Source organism: Athene noctua, chromosome 11, assembly GCF_965140245.1.
Source record: "Athene noctua chromosome 11, bAthNoc1.hap1.1, whole genome shotgun sequence".
Lineage (NCBI taxonomy): Eukaryota > Metazoa > Chordata > Aves > Strigiformes > Strigidae > Athene > Athene noctua.
The window spans coordinates 18,186,699-18,199,469 of NC_134047.1; the positions used below are offsets into that span (position 1 = coordinate 18,186,699).

The following is a 12,771-nucleotide window of genomic DNA, read 5'->3' on the forward strand; positions in this document are numbered from 1 at the left end:
CCTCCCGAGCGGTCGGTTTGCACCGTGGCGAGGCGTCGGCTCCCCGCCGCCCACCGCCCCGACGGTGGCAGCTCCGGCCGGGCACACCCACCCCGTCCCGTTGCTTTCCCCGCCGCGGCGCCGCCTGCCATCGATCGGCGGGGCCCCCCGCGGCGGTTTGGCGCAGGGACGCGCCGGCCCCCGGCGCCCCCCCCCCCCCCCCCCTCCCCCGTCTCTTCACCTCGGGGCGGGGAAACGGCGTGTCGGAAAGTTTGCAGCTCCAAGCTGAGCGCCGCCGGAGCCCCCCCCGCCCCCCCGGCCTGCACCGGCCCGCATCCCGCCGGGGGCAGCGCGCCCGGTGCCCGAGGCACGGTGACATCTCCCGGTGCCCCCTTTGCTTAGAGCCCGGGAACTTGCGGGCTGTGCGCGGAGACCCGAGGTAAGGCACCGGCACACGGACAAAGGGAAGGTTTATTGCATTTTTAAAGGAAGACGGTACCGTGGTGCTCGCCCCGGTAATGAGCAGCGGGCGCTGCCGGGGCTGGAGCCGCCCGGGAGAGCCTGGCGGCCCCGGGTCCCACGCCGGCTCCCGGGGGACCCTGCCCGGCGGAGCGCGGCGCGGCTGGAGCGGAGAGGGCTCACTCCCGCCCCTTAGAGAAAGCGACTGGACGGGCCCGGGTGCGCTGAGCGCGGACCCGCTGCTCCCCCTCTGCCCGGCCCACGCCGGTGCCCGCAGGGTCCCCCCGCCGCCGCCCTGTGCGCGCCCGCGGCGCTGAAGACGGAACCGCCGGTGACCGCGGCGACGTGGCGGCTGCCGCGGCGCCCCGAAGCGCCGGCGACGCCCGCAGCTGCCGAGCACCGGGGCGGGCTCGGCGCCGCGAGGGCCAGCGGCTCCCGGCACGGCGGAGCCGCCCCGCTCCGCTCCGCTCCGCTCCGCGCCCGGCCGCGCCGCTCCGCCGGCCCCGCCCCGGCCCCGCCCCGCCGGCCGGCAGCGCGGCCCGGCGCGACCCCATTGGCGGCGGCGCCGCGCCCCGGCCCCGCCCCCGGGCGCCCATTGGCCGCAGCTCACCGCCGCCCGCCCCCGCGCCGCCCGCCCCCGCGCCGCCCGCCGGCGCTCCGGACTGCGGGCAGTGGCGTGCGGCCGCCGCAGCGAGCGCCGGCGGGAGCGGGCTCGGCGCGGCTCGGCGTGGCCCGGCTCGGCTCGGCACCCCGCTCCGGCTCCCGCTCCCGCCCGCCATGCGCGGCCCATCCGCGCCACCGCCAGCTCGCAGCGCCTGAGCGGGCGGCGCTGGCGTGGGGGGACCGCGGCTCCGGTGCCCGCACCCGCCCTCCCGCCGCCGCCGCCGCCGCCGGGGCAGCCCGGCGGGCGCTGCCCGCATGAGGGCGGCGGGCCCCTGAGGCGGGCGGCCGGCGGCCGTCGGGGCGCGGCGCGGCGCGGCGGCCGGAGGGGGCGGTGGCGGCGATGGGGGCTCTCCCGGCGCTGCTGGGGGCCGCCTTGCTGTGGGCCGGCGCCGGGGCTCTCGTCAACCTCAAGTACTCGGTGGAGGAGGAGCAGCGGGCCGGCACGGTGATCGCCAACGTCGCCAAGGACGCCCGGGACGCCGGTTTCGTGCTGGACCCCCGGCAGCCCGCTGCCTTCCGGGTGGTCTCCAACTCGGCCCCCCACTTGGTGGACATCAGCCCCGGGTCGGGGCTGCTGGTGACCAAGCAGAAGATCGACCGGGACCTGCTGTGCCGGCAGAGCCCCAAGTGCATCATCTCGCTGGAGGTGATGTCCAGCTCCATGGAGATCTGCGTGATCAAGCTGGAGATCAAGGACCTCAACGATAACGCGCCCAGCTTCCCCACCGACCAGATCGAGCTGGAAATCTCGGAGACGGCCAGTCCCGGCACCCGGGTGCCGCTGGAGAGTGCCTACGACCCGGACTCGGGCAGTTTTGGTGTGCAGAGCTATGAGATCACCCCCAATGACCTCTTCGGGCTGGAGACCAAGACACGGGGTGATGGGTCCCGCTTTGCCGAGCTGGTGGTGGAGAAGAGTCTGGACCGCGAGACCCAGTCCCACTACAGCTACGTGATCACGGCGCTGGATGGTGGTGACCCGCCCAACTTCGGCACGGTGGAGCTGAGCATCCGCGTCATCGACTCCAATGACAACAACCCACTCTTTGAGGAGCCGGCCTACACCGTCAGCGTGCCTGAAAATGCCCCGCCAGGTACACCGGTCATCCGCCTCAACGCCTCTGACCCGGACGAGGGCACCAACGGCCAGGTCCTCTACTCCTTCCACAGCTACGTCTCCGAGCGGGCCCGGGAGCTCTTCCAGATCGACCCCCAGAGCGGCCTCATCACAGTGAGCGGTGCCATCGACTACGAGGAGGGTCACGTCTATGAGCTGGACGTGCAGGCCAAGGACTTGGGGCCTAACTCCATCCCTGCCCATTGCAAAGTGACTGTCAGCGTCCAGGATGCCAACGACAACCCGCCCCTCATCAACCTGCTCTCTGTCAACAGCGAGCTGGTGGAGGTGAGCGAGAACGCCCCGCCAGGGTACGTCATCGCCCTGGTGCGGGTCTCGGATCGTGACTCTGGGGCTAACGGGCGGGTGCAGTGCAAGCTCCTGGGCAATGTGCCTTTTCGGCTCCAGGAGTACGAGAGCTTCTCCACCATCCTGGTTGACGGGCGGCTGGACCGGGAACAGAGGGACCAGTACAACCTCACCATCCAGGCCAAGGACAATGGCGTCCCCTCCCTGCAGGCCACCAAGTCCTTCACTGTCAAGATCACCGATGAGAATGACAACCATCCCCACTTCTCCAAGCCCTATTACCAGGTCATCGTGCAGGAGAACAACACCCCGGGGGCCTACCTCCTCTCAGTCTCAGCCAGGGACCCTGACCTGGGCCTCAATGGCAGTGTCTCCTACCAGATTGTGCCCTCCCAAGTTAGGGACATGCCTGTCTTCACCTATGTCTCCATCAACCCCAACTCCGGAGATATCTATGCTTTGAGGTCCTTCAACCATGAACAGACGAAGGCCTTTGAGTTCAAGGTCTTGGCAAAAGACGGGGGTAATCCCTCCCTGCAGAGCAATGCCACCGTCAGGGTGATCGTCCTGGACGTCAATGACAACACCCCTGTGATCACGGCCCCGCCGCTGGTCAACGGGACCGCGGAGGTGTACATCCCCAGGAACGCGGGGGTCGGCTACTTGGTGACGGTGGTCAAGGCAGACGACTACGATGAGGGTGAAAATGGCAGACTTTCCTACGAAATGGTGGAAGGAGACAGAGGATTTTTTGAGATAGACCAGGTCAATGGAGAGATAAGGACCACCAGAGCCTTTGGGGAGAATGCAAAGACAGCCTACGAGCTGATCGTGGTGGCTCACGACCATGGGAAAACATCTCTCTCGGCTTCTGCCTTGATTTTGATATACCTGTCTCCAGCCCTGGATGCCCAGGAGTCCATAGGATCTGTTAACCTCTCCCTGATTTTCATTATTGCTCTGGGGTCTATCGCAGCCATTCTTTTTGTCACCATGATCTTCGTGGCAGTCAAGTGCAAAAGGGATAACAAGGAAATCAGGACCTACAACTGCAGGTAAAGACATCTTTGTTTCTGTGCACCTGCCGGGTCTGCTTTGATTTTTGCTGTCACAGTTACTTTTCCATTTGCTGCTGTATCCCTGGGGGGTGGTGGTGTTACATTTGCTTTGGGAACAAAAGTGCGGTTCGCGTCCCTCTTAAGGAAATTTCCTGCGAAGCTTAAAAAAATTGTTCTCTGGGAGAAGCACAGAAATCTGTGCCGAGTAACGAATCGACTTAATTGTGCGGCTTGACAATCTGTTGCAGCATCCCTGATTTTATGCGCTCCGTCGCAGAAAGGGGGTGAGAACAGTTTTCCAGCCGCATGGCTGGTTCCCGCGGGCAGCCCCCGGTCCTCAGCGCAGCTCCCCAGTGCTTGTGAGGGGGGAGCACCCCCCCAGCCCACCGCAGCATCCCCGCAGCAGACGGGGCGAGCGGCCGCGGTGGCATCCGTAAGCCCTCGCTCGCCGTTCAAAAGAGCTATTGTGCGCCCGATGCGGCTCCTCGCCACGGCTGACGATGGAGCCAACTGCATAAAATAGTGGTGAAAATCACCCGGTTCCCCCCGATACGCTGCTCCAGCACCCGGCGCGGCCGGTTGGGCTGGGAGCGATGGGGCGAGGGAGGGTTTTTTTGCGGCGCTGTGTTATTTTGCCCTGGCTGGAGGCGTGCTCCTGGGTCCGAAATGCCGGAGGGGAGGTCAGCCCCGCGCCCGGAGCCGCTGAAAGGCTGATAGGGGAAATCCAGTCCCCTGAATATGTAACAGCCCGGCGATTATTGTCTCTCTTTTACTATTCTCTGTGTTACACAAGTTAGGAGACAAATGCTAACCACACATGAATATCAATCAGATGCCATAAAAGAGCAGCTGCAATGCCTCATAAATGGTTTAATCCTGTTACTAGTGAAATAGCCATGACTTCTCCATTCCTTCGGCACCGAGTCGTTTCAGAGGGGAGGGATGGAAATTAATTTTGCTCTACCTTGGAAACGCACGCTCGCCCCCGGCAATTCTGTGGCGCAGAGGGATGTGCAGTCTTTAAAGTTTTATTTACGCAGAAATAATGCCGGAGAGTTTGGGTTTTATACCCCGTTTTCACAGCGTAAAGTGCGTTTATAAGCCTTTTTGCTCGATGGGGGAAAAATCATCTGCAAATAAAGGTCGGTCTGTGCTGTATTATGGGATGTCTAGCTTCAAGTGAAAGCTCCTACACCAGATTTCTTGCCAGCTCGGCCCATTAGAAGAGAATAGGACCTGAATGGATAAAAAACACGTTGTGGCCGTGCCCCTAACAGCTTCACACATATGTATAAGCCCTGGGTTTACTGTGACGGCTTAGGGATTAATGAAGTGCAGTTTAATTAAATAATTGGTCAATAGAGAAAGGACAGCAAAATGAATGCCTGCAGGAAATAATTGGGCTCTCGCATTGCCAAACTTAAACATTTAGGTAAACAAAACAATTAAAGCTTCATCAAGCATTGTTAGACGAGTCAGCAGCATATAGATTGTTGGCACAACAGAAATCCCTGCCTTCCCCTGATGTATTTGCACGCTCAGGGGGATGCAGGGGCTGTTATCAGTGTGCATCTGAGCAGGAGAAGTCAGCTGCAGAGGTAGAGCAGCGCCAGGTAGGCTCAGCAGCGGCTGTGACCATGGGGCACCCTCTCCCCACGCTGGGTGCGTGCCTTTAGGCTTTGCAGTGCCTTATTTTAGATGTTCTGGAGAGTTTTCATAGCATGTGTTAATTTATGAGGCACATAAGGTTATATGAGAGCTGTTCGACTTGGTGGCATTTTCATGCTCAGGAAATTAGCTTTCTGGAACAGGAATATTTGTCCAATATTTGCCTTTCTAGATAAATTGTATTATTTATTCATCCCATTATTTCTGTTGCAGCTATTGGATTTTTTTGTCTTTCTTTTTCTTTTTCTTTTTTTTTTTTTTTTAAATGCTGTTACCGTAACAAGAAGAGGAGCAAAGTCCCGACTCTAAAATGTGTATTTCTAACTGTGGGTAGCATTTGATGAGCTTCCCTGGGATATACCGAGCTGCCTAGTGCTGTGCATGTACAAATTCATCTGTGGGGCATTGGCTGGGGCTGTGTTGCTCCCTGGGGAAAGAGGAGCCACAGTCACTCTGAGCATAGCCAGTTAATGCAAGGTGCAGTCATATTTGTCATTATTTGGTCGAGTGGTGTTTTAGGGTAACTTTTTTCCTCCAGTGTTTTTGCAGAAGGCAAACAAGGCACTTCATCAGTTGATTCTTTTGGCAGGTGGGAAGCAAAGAGGGAAAGAAAGGCAGAGAAAAAAAAGCATGCAGTAAAAAAAAAAAAGGTCAAAAAGGATCATTTCTCTTTGCAAAACACAGTTGTTGTTCTCCAGTTTCTAGAAGGCGAAAGCATTTCTCAGCAGAAGGGGGTGTGCATGTCGGGGTGTGCATGTCGGAATAGGATGTGGTTGGAGAAAAGATTTCAAGTTATCAGGTATTATCAGGAGATAGTCAAAACACCAGCAATTTGGATAAAGCATTAATAAACAAACAGCCTTTGGAGTGTGAGAGAATAGAGCTTGCCAGCTAGGACTGCTTCTGGGTCTGTTTTATTTACTGCTATGGAAAATGAACTGGGAAAAAAATCTGCTATTCATTTTGAATTTTCATTACAGGGACCAAATTAAATCACTTTAAAAATCCTTATTATGCATGGAAATGAATGCAGGTACCCTTTTCAGTTCATGGATTTTAACATCTCCATTTTTCTCTTCTGCAGGCTGGACTTTACTCCTAGTAACTAAATATCAGCAATTACAAACACTACAAAAAAACAGGGGCATTATTCCTTCCCATTATTTTTCATATTTGACCTGAAAGCATTATACATATGAAAATAAGCTAAAGACCGTGTCATGCCACCAGACCCAAAACATGACGTAATGTGCATGACTAAGAAGCCTACATGGAGATGGGGGCCAAGCCCTCCGGGTTTCTGCCTGTTATTTAGCGGGGCAGGGTTCGGGATGCTCTCAGCTATTCATTTTCATTCTGTCCCCCAGAATCGCAGAATACTCCTACGGGCATCAAAAGAAATCAAGCAAGAAGAAGAAAATCAGCAAGAATGATATCCGCCTGGTACCACGGGATGTGGAAGAAACGGATAAAATGAACGTTGTGAGCTGCTCCTCTCTCACTTCATCCCTCAACTACTTCGACTACCACCAGCAGACCCTGCCGCTGGGCTGCCGCCGCTCCGAGAGCACCTTCCTCAACGTGGAGAGCCAGAACAACAGGAACACCGGCTCCAACCACATTTACCATCACACCTTCACGGGGCAGAGCCCCCAGCAGCCCGACCTCATCATCAACGGGATGCCGCTGCCAGAGGTGAGTGCGGGCAGCCCGTGCCCCCGGGACATCAGTAACGGGTTTGCACATGGACCACGGCCTGCGGGTCTGTTGGTGTAAGCGCTGCCGAAACGTCATGTTGAGAGAACAGGCAGTGGCGGTTTCCATGTGTTGGACACCCCGGGATGAGGTAGTGATGGAGGACGGGCAGGGCGGAGCGGCGGGCACCCACCTTGCAGGTTCTGGGGCAGCCCTGACACATGGTGAGGGGTGCTTGTTTCACCCCCAGACACTGCAGAGACCCTCAGAAATTCCCAGGCGGGGATGCCGGCACGCGTGGGCCAGGCCAGGCTGCCTCCGTGCTGCCGGGAGCCTGGGAGGTGGCTGCTTTGCAAGTGGATTTTAAGTGCGGTGATGCTCAAGGGAGGAGATGCTTGTTGCCTTCACAGGAGTTTTTTAAAAGGTTGTTGAAAGCGGTGCTGGCGGCTGTTGCTCTGGAGGCAGCGGGTCGTGCTGGGGATGCCGGCAGCGCAGGATGCCGCGCTGTGACCGCCCGCACGACTGGCCCGGTGCCGTCCCCTGGCCGTGCAGGACGGGCACACGCCGGCCGGCGTGGGAGGGATGTGTGGTACCTGCCAAAGGCAGGGAAAGGGGCTGCTCCGATCCACGTCATCCTCATCAGGTTCTTCTAATTCATCAGCTTTCCTGTACATCACAGGCATCATTTAATGTTGCTTGTTTGTCTCTCTTTGAATTATTGTTTGGTATTAAGCAAAGCAATCAAAGGTTTGTCATGTTTCCTGCTTTGAACAGAATAACAAAGCTGAAAAAGCAGCTGAAATATTTATGGCTTGCTCTGTGCTGGTGTAAATGCAAAATGATGCTGCTGAAGACAGTGGATCTGCTTCAGTTTTATACTTGCGCTATGGAGAGCAGAGCCTCCAAGAGAGAGTCTGCAGGGCTGCTGGAGAGGACTGGTGCCGGTGGGCCTGATCCTGCAGCTCTTGTATTGGCAAAATGCTCGTTGAACCCTGGTGTTTAACCTCCACTAAGGCTTCAGAACAAGCTCCTGAGAGGTCACGTATTGGTGTCAGCCCAGTTTTGAGGTGCTCCCAGCCCAACTGCTGGTCACTCAAATGACCACTTCAATGACCAGACGGTCGGGAGGGGTTGTCAGGATCTCCTCCACAGATCGTGGGCACTTAGCCCTCTTCTGCCCAGCCTGAGTTTTGAACCTCTCCTGCCCTCGCGTGTGCAGGCTCCTCGCCGTACGGCATTGCCTTCTCAGGGTTACCCGCTGAGATGCTGTGAGGAGGCAACTTCTGCGCGGGTGCACCAGCACAGCCCAGTGCAGCTGCTTGTGCCTGCGGGGCTGGGAGCTCCCCCTGCATCTGGGAAGGTACAGCGGGAGCAGCTCAGTGCTAGTCCAGAGAATTAAACCTCGATTTAATTTCTGATGTTCATATAAAGGCTGTAATAGAGTTTCTCAGCAATATGTGAATAGAAATGACCTGGATATAAGCCCTCATATATTCTACTTGCATGTATCCAGCCACAGAGCTGAGTGGGCTCTGCTTCTCCCAGATGCCCCGATGGAGAGAGGCAGGGACTTTGCATCTGAGTCTGAGTCAGAGCAGTTTGAGATAAGTCTCTCTCTGGTTAAATAAGGCAGAGGAACTGCTACTAAATCCGCCTGCACTTTGCGCTGTGCCTGGGCAGGCCGGGAGCGGGAAACACCACCATCACATCAATGCTCAGATTTGCCTGTGCTCTTTGCTGAGTCCCAGCTGGGGCTCAGGGTGCTGCCTGGGGGGTGCATCCTAAGGTTGTGGGTGACCATCATTGCTGGGATGCTGGGGGCAGTGGTCCCTGAGGAATCCCTGCCTTTCTGGAGCGGTCTCCTTTGGAGAGGGGTCTCGAGCGCATCTCTGGCTGGTGCCTTGCTACAGGCATCAAGCAGAGGAGCACCCTGTCAGCCTGTGATTCACTGCCACAGACAAAATTCAGTCATAAAATCCATCACATGTTGGCATTAGCCAGAAGTGCGCACCGTCAGCGAGAGGTCTGTGGTGCTGGGAAGGAGGGAAGGACCATCGGGAACATCATAGTGCAGCTGATAAAGTTAACAGGCAGCTGCAGGCAGAGGACCACATTGCCCATGTTCCTCCTGGACATAGCGGTTAGCCTGGGCTTGGGTGGCATGTGCTCTCCAAAGACCCCCACTACCTTGCACACCCTCATGTGAGGCAGCCGGGACTGTTGTTGCTTCTCCGTATGCCTCCAGCTCGCCTCATTTCGCCATCACTCGTGCAGGTGGGATGCACTGCAAAGAGCTGGTATCTTGCCTGGAGAAATAAACGTGTCTCTTGTAACGAGTGCCATGAAGTGTCAGCTTAAAACATGCCCTCCAGCAGCCCTGCAAGCGCGCAGGAGGGCAGCTGGTGGCTCTCCAGTCCTGCTAAGGGACCAGCAGCTCGCGGGTGGGTGCTCTCGGGGAGAGCAGCATGTCCTGACAGGGATCTGCTCGCTCCCTGGGGATGCTTTTGGACAAAAGGGCAGGGCCAGGGCACGGGGAGGAGAAATCTCAACTGGAATTTGCTTAAAAGTTTGCTTTAGGGTGGGAATTTTTATGTTTTTTGGCAGAGTCCCAGTATTATGCTTCCAGCTGTTGCAAGGGAAGTTATCTTACTGGCGGTGTGGGTTCTACTGGCTCCTAAAAATTCAGGTGGCCCCTGAGAGTGATTAGGTTCAGTGGTGACTAGGGTGACAGCCCTGTCCTGGCACACAGGGTGACACAGAAACTCCACAAAAGGTGCTTCCACGGGGGAGTGTCGCAGCCTCATACCCACCATAGCCCATCGGTGCCTTAGCAGGTGTTGCGGTGTGATGATATGCCTATGAAGTGTGCTATTGGTACACCTCCAGGTGGTGATGATTTAATAAATACAATTCCTGCCCAGGCTTTCCAGAGCCAAGCCATTCCCTTCAGTGCATCCAGTGGGACTTTGTCTGGGCTGGTTTGCATCGCCTCCAGTGACGAGGCCACCGGCATTTCCCCTGGGAGCCTTTAGGAGGTGTCAGCGTTGGGAAGATATTGCTGCTGCTCCACCTAGGAGTGACTTTTCCTGATGGGAAGGCAAAGCATCGGTTGATAAAAGATAAAATACAGAGGTAAATGTGTCGCTGATGGCTGGGAGTAAGTGCTTGCCTCTGCAGACACGCGCTGTCCTGGCAGCGGTGTGTTTGCAATGTAGCTGGTCTTTAATGTGAAGCTCATTTACTTTAACAGTCAGGAACCTTGAAATAAAAGTCCCCAAGGATGGGTTGTTTGTGGAGCTTCAGGAAATGTTTCCTCCCGCGCCGCGGCAGCGGTACGCACAGTGGCAGGTCTCCGGGCTGGTGGTACCGTGCCGGTGGTCATTTGGTTCCTTGGTGCTCCTCAGCTTTCCCCGCTGATCCAGAAAGGATTAAAGAGTGGGGGCTGCAAACTCACTCTGAGGATGCAAAAGAAGTTCGAGACAACCCTTGAGAAGCTTTTCCCCTTGGGTGGGGGCCGGGCTCGGCTGCCAGCTCAGTTTGTGCCAGGGCACAGCTGCCAAGAGAGCATCGGGAGGTGGCGGGGGATGTCCCGGGGGAGTTCTGGACATGCAGTGGTCCCTTGGGTGCTGGGGTACCACTCGGGGACCCCTGCCCATGGCCTTTTAGCATCCTTGTGACTGTAGGCAGCAATGGCAAAAAGCATTTGTGAGCAGCTCTGGTGATCGTGGCTGACAGCGGGAGGCTTGGCCCCCGTTAGTATTTCAACTTGTTTTGCAGGAGGGCAAGTGGGACATGTTGGAGCTGCAAGGGCATTGCCGGTCAGAGGCTTTGCTGCTGCCGAGGGCTTTTTTTTTTCCTTCCTACCGAGCTGGAGGAGAAGTCAGCTTTGAAACCAAAAGGGCTTGTTGTCAAGTTTTGCGCATATATTACTGGAAGTTGTACCAGGAGATTAAAAATCAAAATTAATAGGAGCCATTAAGCAGCTTCCTTGATAAAAATGCATGTTGCATTGGGGTGGTGTGGAAACCGGTCTGAATGCTGAGCCTTTTAGGATCCGCGGGACACGACTCGCATGCAGAGCAGCCACCTTTGGGTAACACTTACATGCCTGGATTTTGACTTCATGGTTTTAAAAAAACCCAGTGTTCGTGTAGTGGCTCTGTCTGTGTTTCAGAGACGGTTTTTCATCCAAGATCTCTGCCACTTTGGGAAATGGTGCTGCAGCATCACGTGCTGCCCCAGGGTGTGGAGCATCTCCCGGGGCATGGCAGCTTGCTCTGCCCCTCCGCCTGGCCTGGAGTTGCAGTGGTGGCTGGTCCATGGCAGGATCCAGCATGGGAGAGGTGAGGAGGTGTGAAATGGGAATGGATGAGCCTTGTTTGAGAGGCCAGATGTTCACAGGTGGAATTAACATGGAGGTTCAGGACTGACTCTTTCTGGGGGTCCAGGATGGCTCCATCGTGGCAGCGACAGTGAAGCAGGAGCACGGCTGTTACACCATAAGTGAGGTGTGGATCAGTCACAGCCTTGCTCTGGTGCTGCTTTGGCAGGTCCCGCTGGAGGAGGTCAAGGTGGAGCAGCCACCGATCCAGCAGGACTCAAGTCCTCCAAGGACCCACATGCCCCACAGCTCCCAGACCTGTGTCCGGCCCCAGCCCTGGGGGGGTCGTGGCTGTGGTGATTTGCCATCTCCTGAGCTGGTGGCCACCATCAGTAAAATGGGGAATTACTGGTTTTAGTGATAATCCTGGTCTAATCCCCCAACCTTGATACACTCCTGCGTAATCCTCACTCACACTGATTTCGTTTGGGCTCCTTGTGGCAGTGGGGATTATTTGAGCAAGCAACAGTTGCAGGATAAGGCCCTGTTGGTTTCAGATATGCTTTTTACTACCTGGAAAGCGTTCTCCTAACTGTAGGAAATGGTTTTCTAAGCACAATAGAGCAATTTTCATTTCAGGCGACACTGGCAGTTTTTGCTCTGGCTATCTGGCGGTGTTAACTAAAGCACATTTCTCCAACACACTAAGATTTTTGTTTTGTAAGAAATGAAATCAGCGTGGCTGTTCCTCTTTCTCTGTCATTTCTCTACTTGTCAATTCTTTCTTCCCCTCCAGCTTATCCTCCTCTTCTCCGCTAGCCTTAAAAAGCCCCCAAAGTGTCTGTTATAATCACATTTTGTGTGTTACAGCCAGAATGAATGTACTCACTTTAATATGCTGGGTTTGAGGAAATCAGTTTCTGTCTGGTATAACAGACAATTTGTTATAAACCATGCCATTTAGAAGTGAAGGGCCTTGCTTTAGTGTAACACTGGGGAAACGTCATGATACATAATTGGAAGGGATTTGGCTTGCTTCTGAGTAATACTGTGTATAGAGCAGGGGGAAAATAAAGGAGATAATTTCCAACCCTGAGAAAGTTTGTGGTGCTGAGACATGCCAGGCTGTTGAAATAAGGCTTATTTTCAGCAGAGAGAATAATTAAAGCATTATCAGCGATGATGTTCGACTAGTCGGAAGGCTGACTTCGCAGCGAGCGTTGCCAGTCTTGTTTTCTCCTTGGGAGGTCACTGTAACTCAGCACTTTTTTGTGCCTGCGATGCGCACCGCGATGGGTAAGCACAGGTCATGGCTCTCATTAGTGCCTCTGTGTTTCTGTGCCTGTGCATCCCTCTCTGGGAGCTAGCGGCAGCCTTTATTCTCTGAGAGCCCGCCGAAGAGGAGCGATGCTTTCAGCTTTAGGTAGCGATTGGTTATCCCCTCCCTGGGGAGAGCTCGCCGGGCCCTGCCAGGGCAGCCAGCGGGCACGCTGCACCTCTGG

At 55.9% G+C, this 12,771-nt stretch overlaps 1 protein-coding gene across 1 annotated transcript in view; it reads left to right on the forward strand.

The window, feature by feature from the left end:
• The first annotated feature begins 1,403 nt into the window (after nt 1–1,403).
• Nucleotides 1,404–12,771, forward strand: part of PCDH19 (protocadherin 19) — a 58,415-nt gene continuing 47,047 nt past the window's right edge. The window contains exons 1-2 of the mRNA XM_074915089.1: nt 1,404–3,582; nt 6,621–6,948. Coding sequence (XP_074771190.1) covers nt 1,442–3,582; nt 6,621–6,948 — 2,469 coding nt within the window. The 5' untranslated portion in view covers nt 1,404–1,441. The remainder of the gene's footprint in view (nt 3,583–6,620; nt 6,949–12,771) is intronic.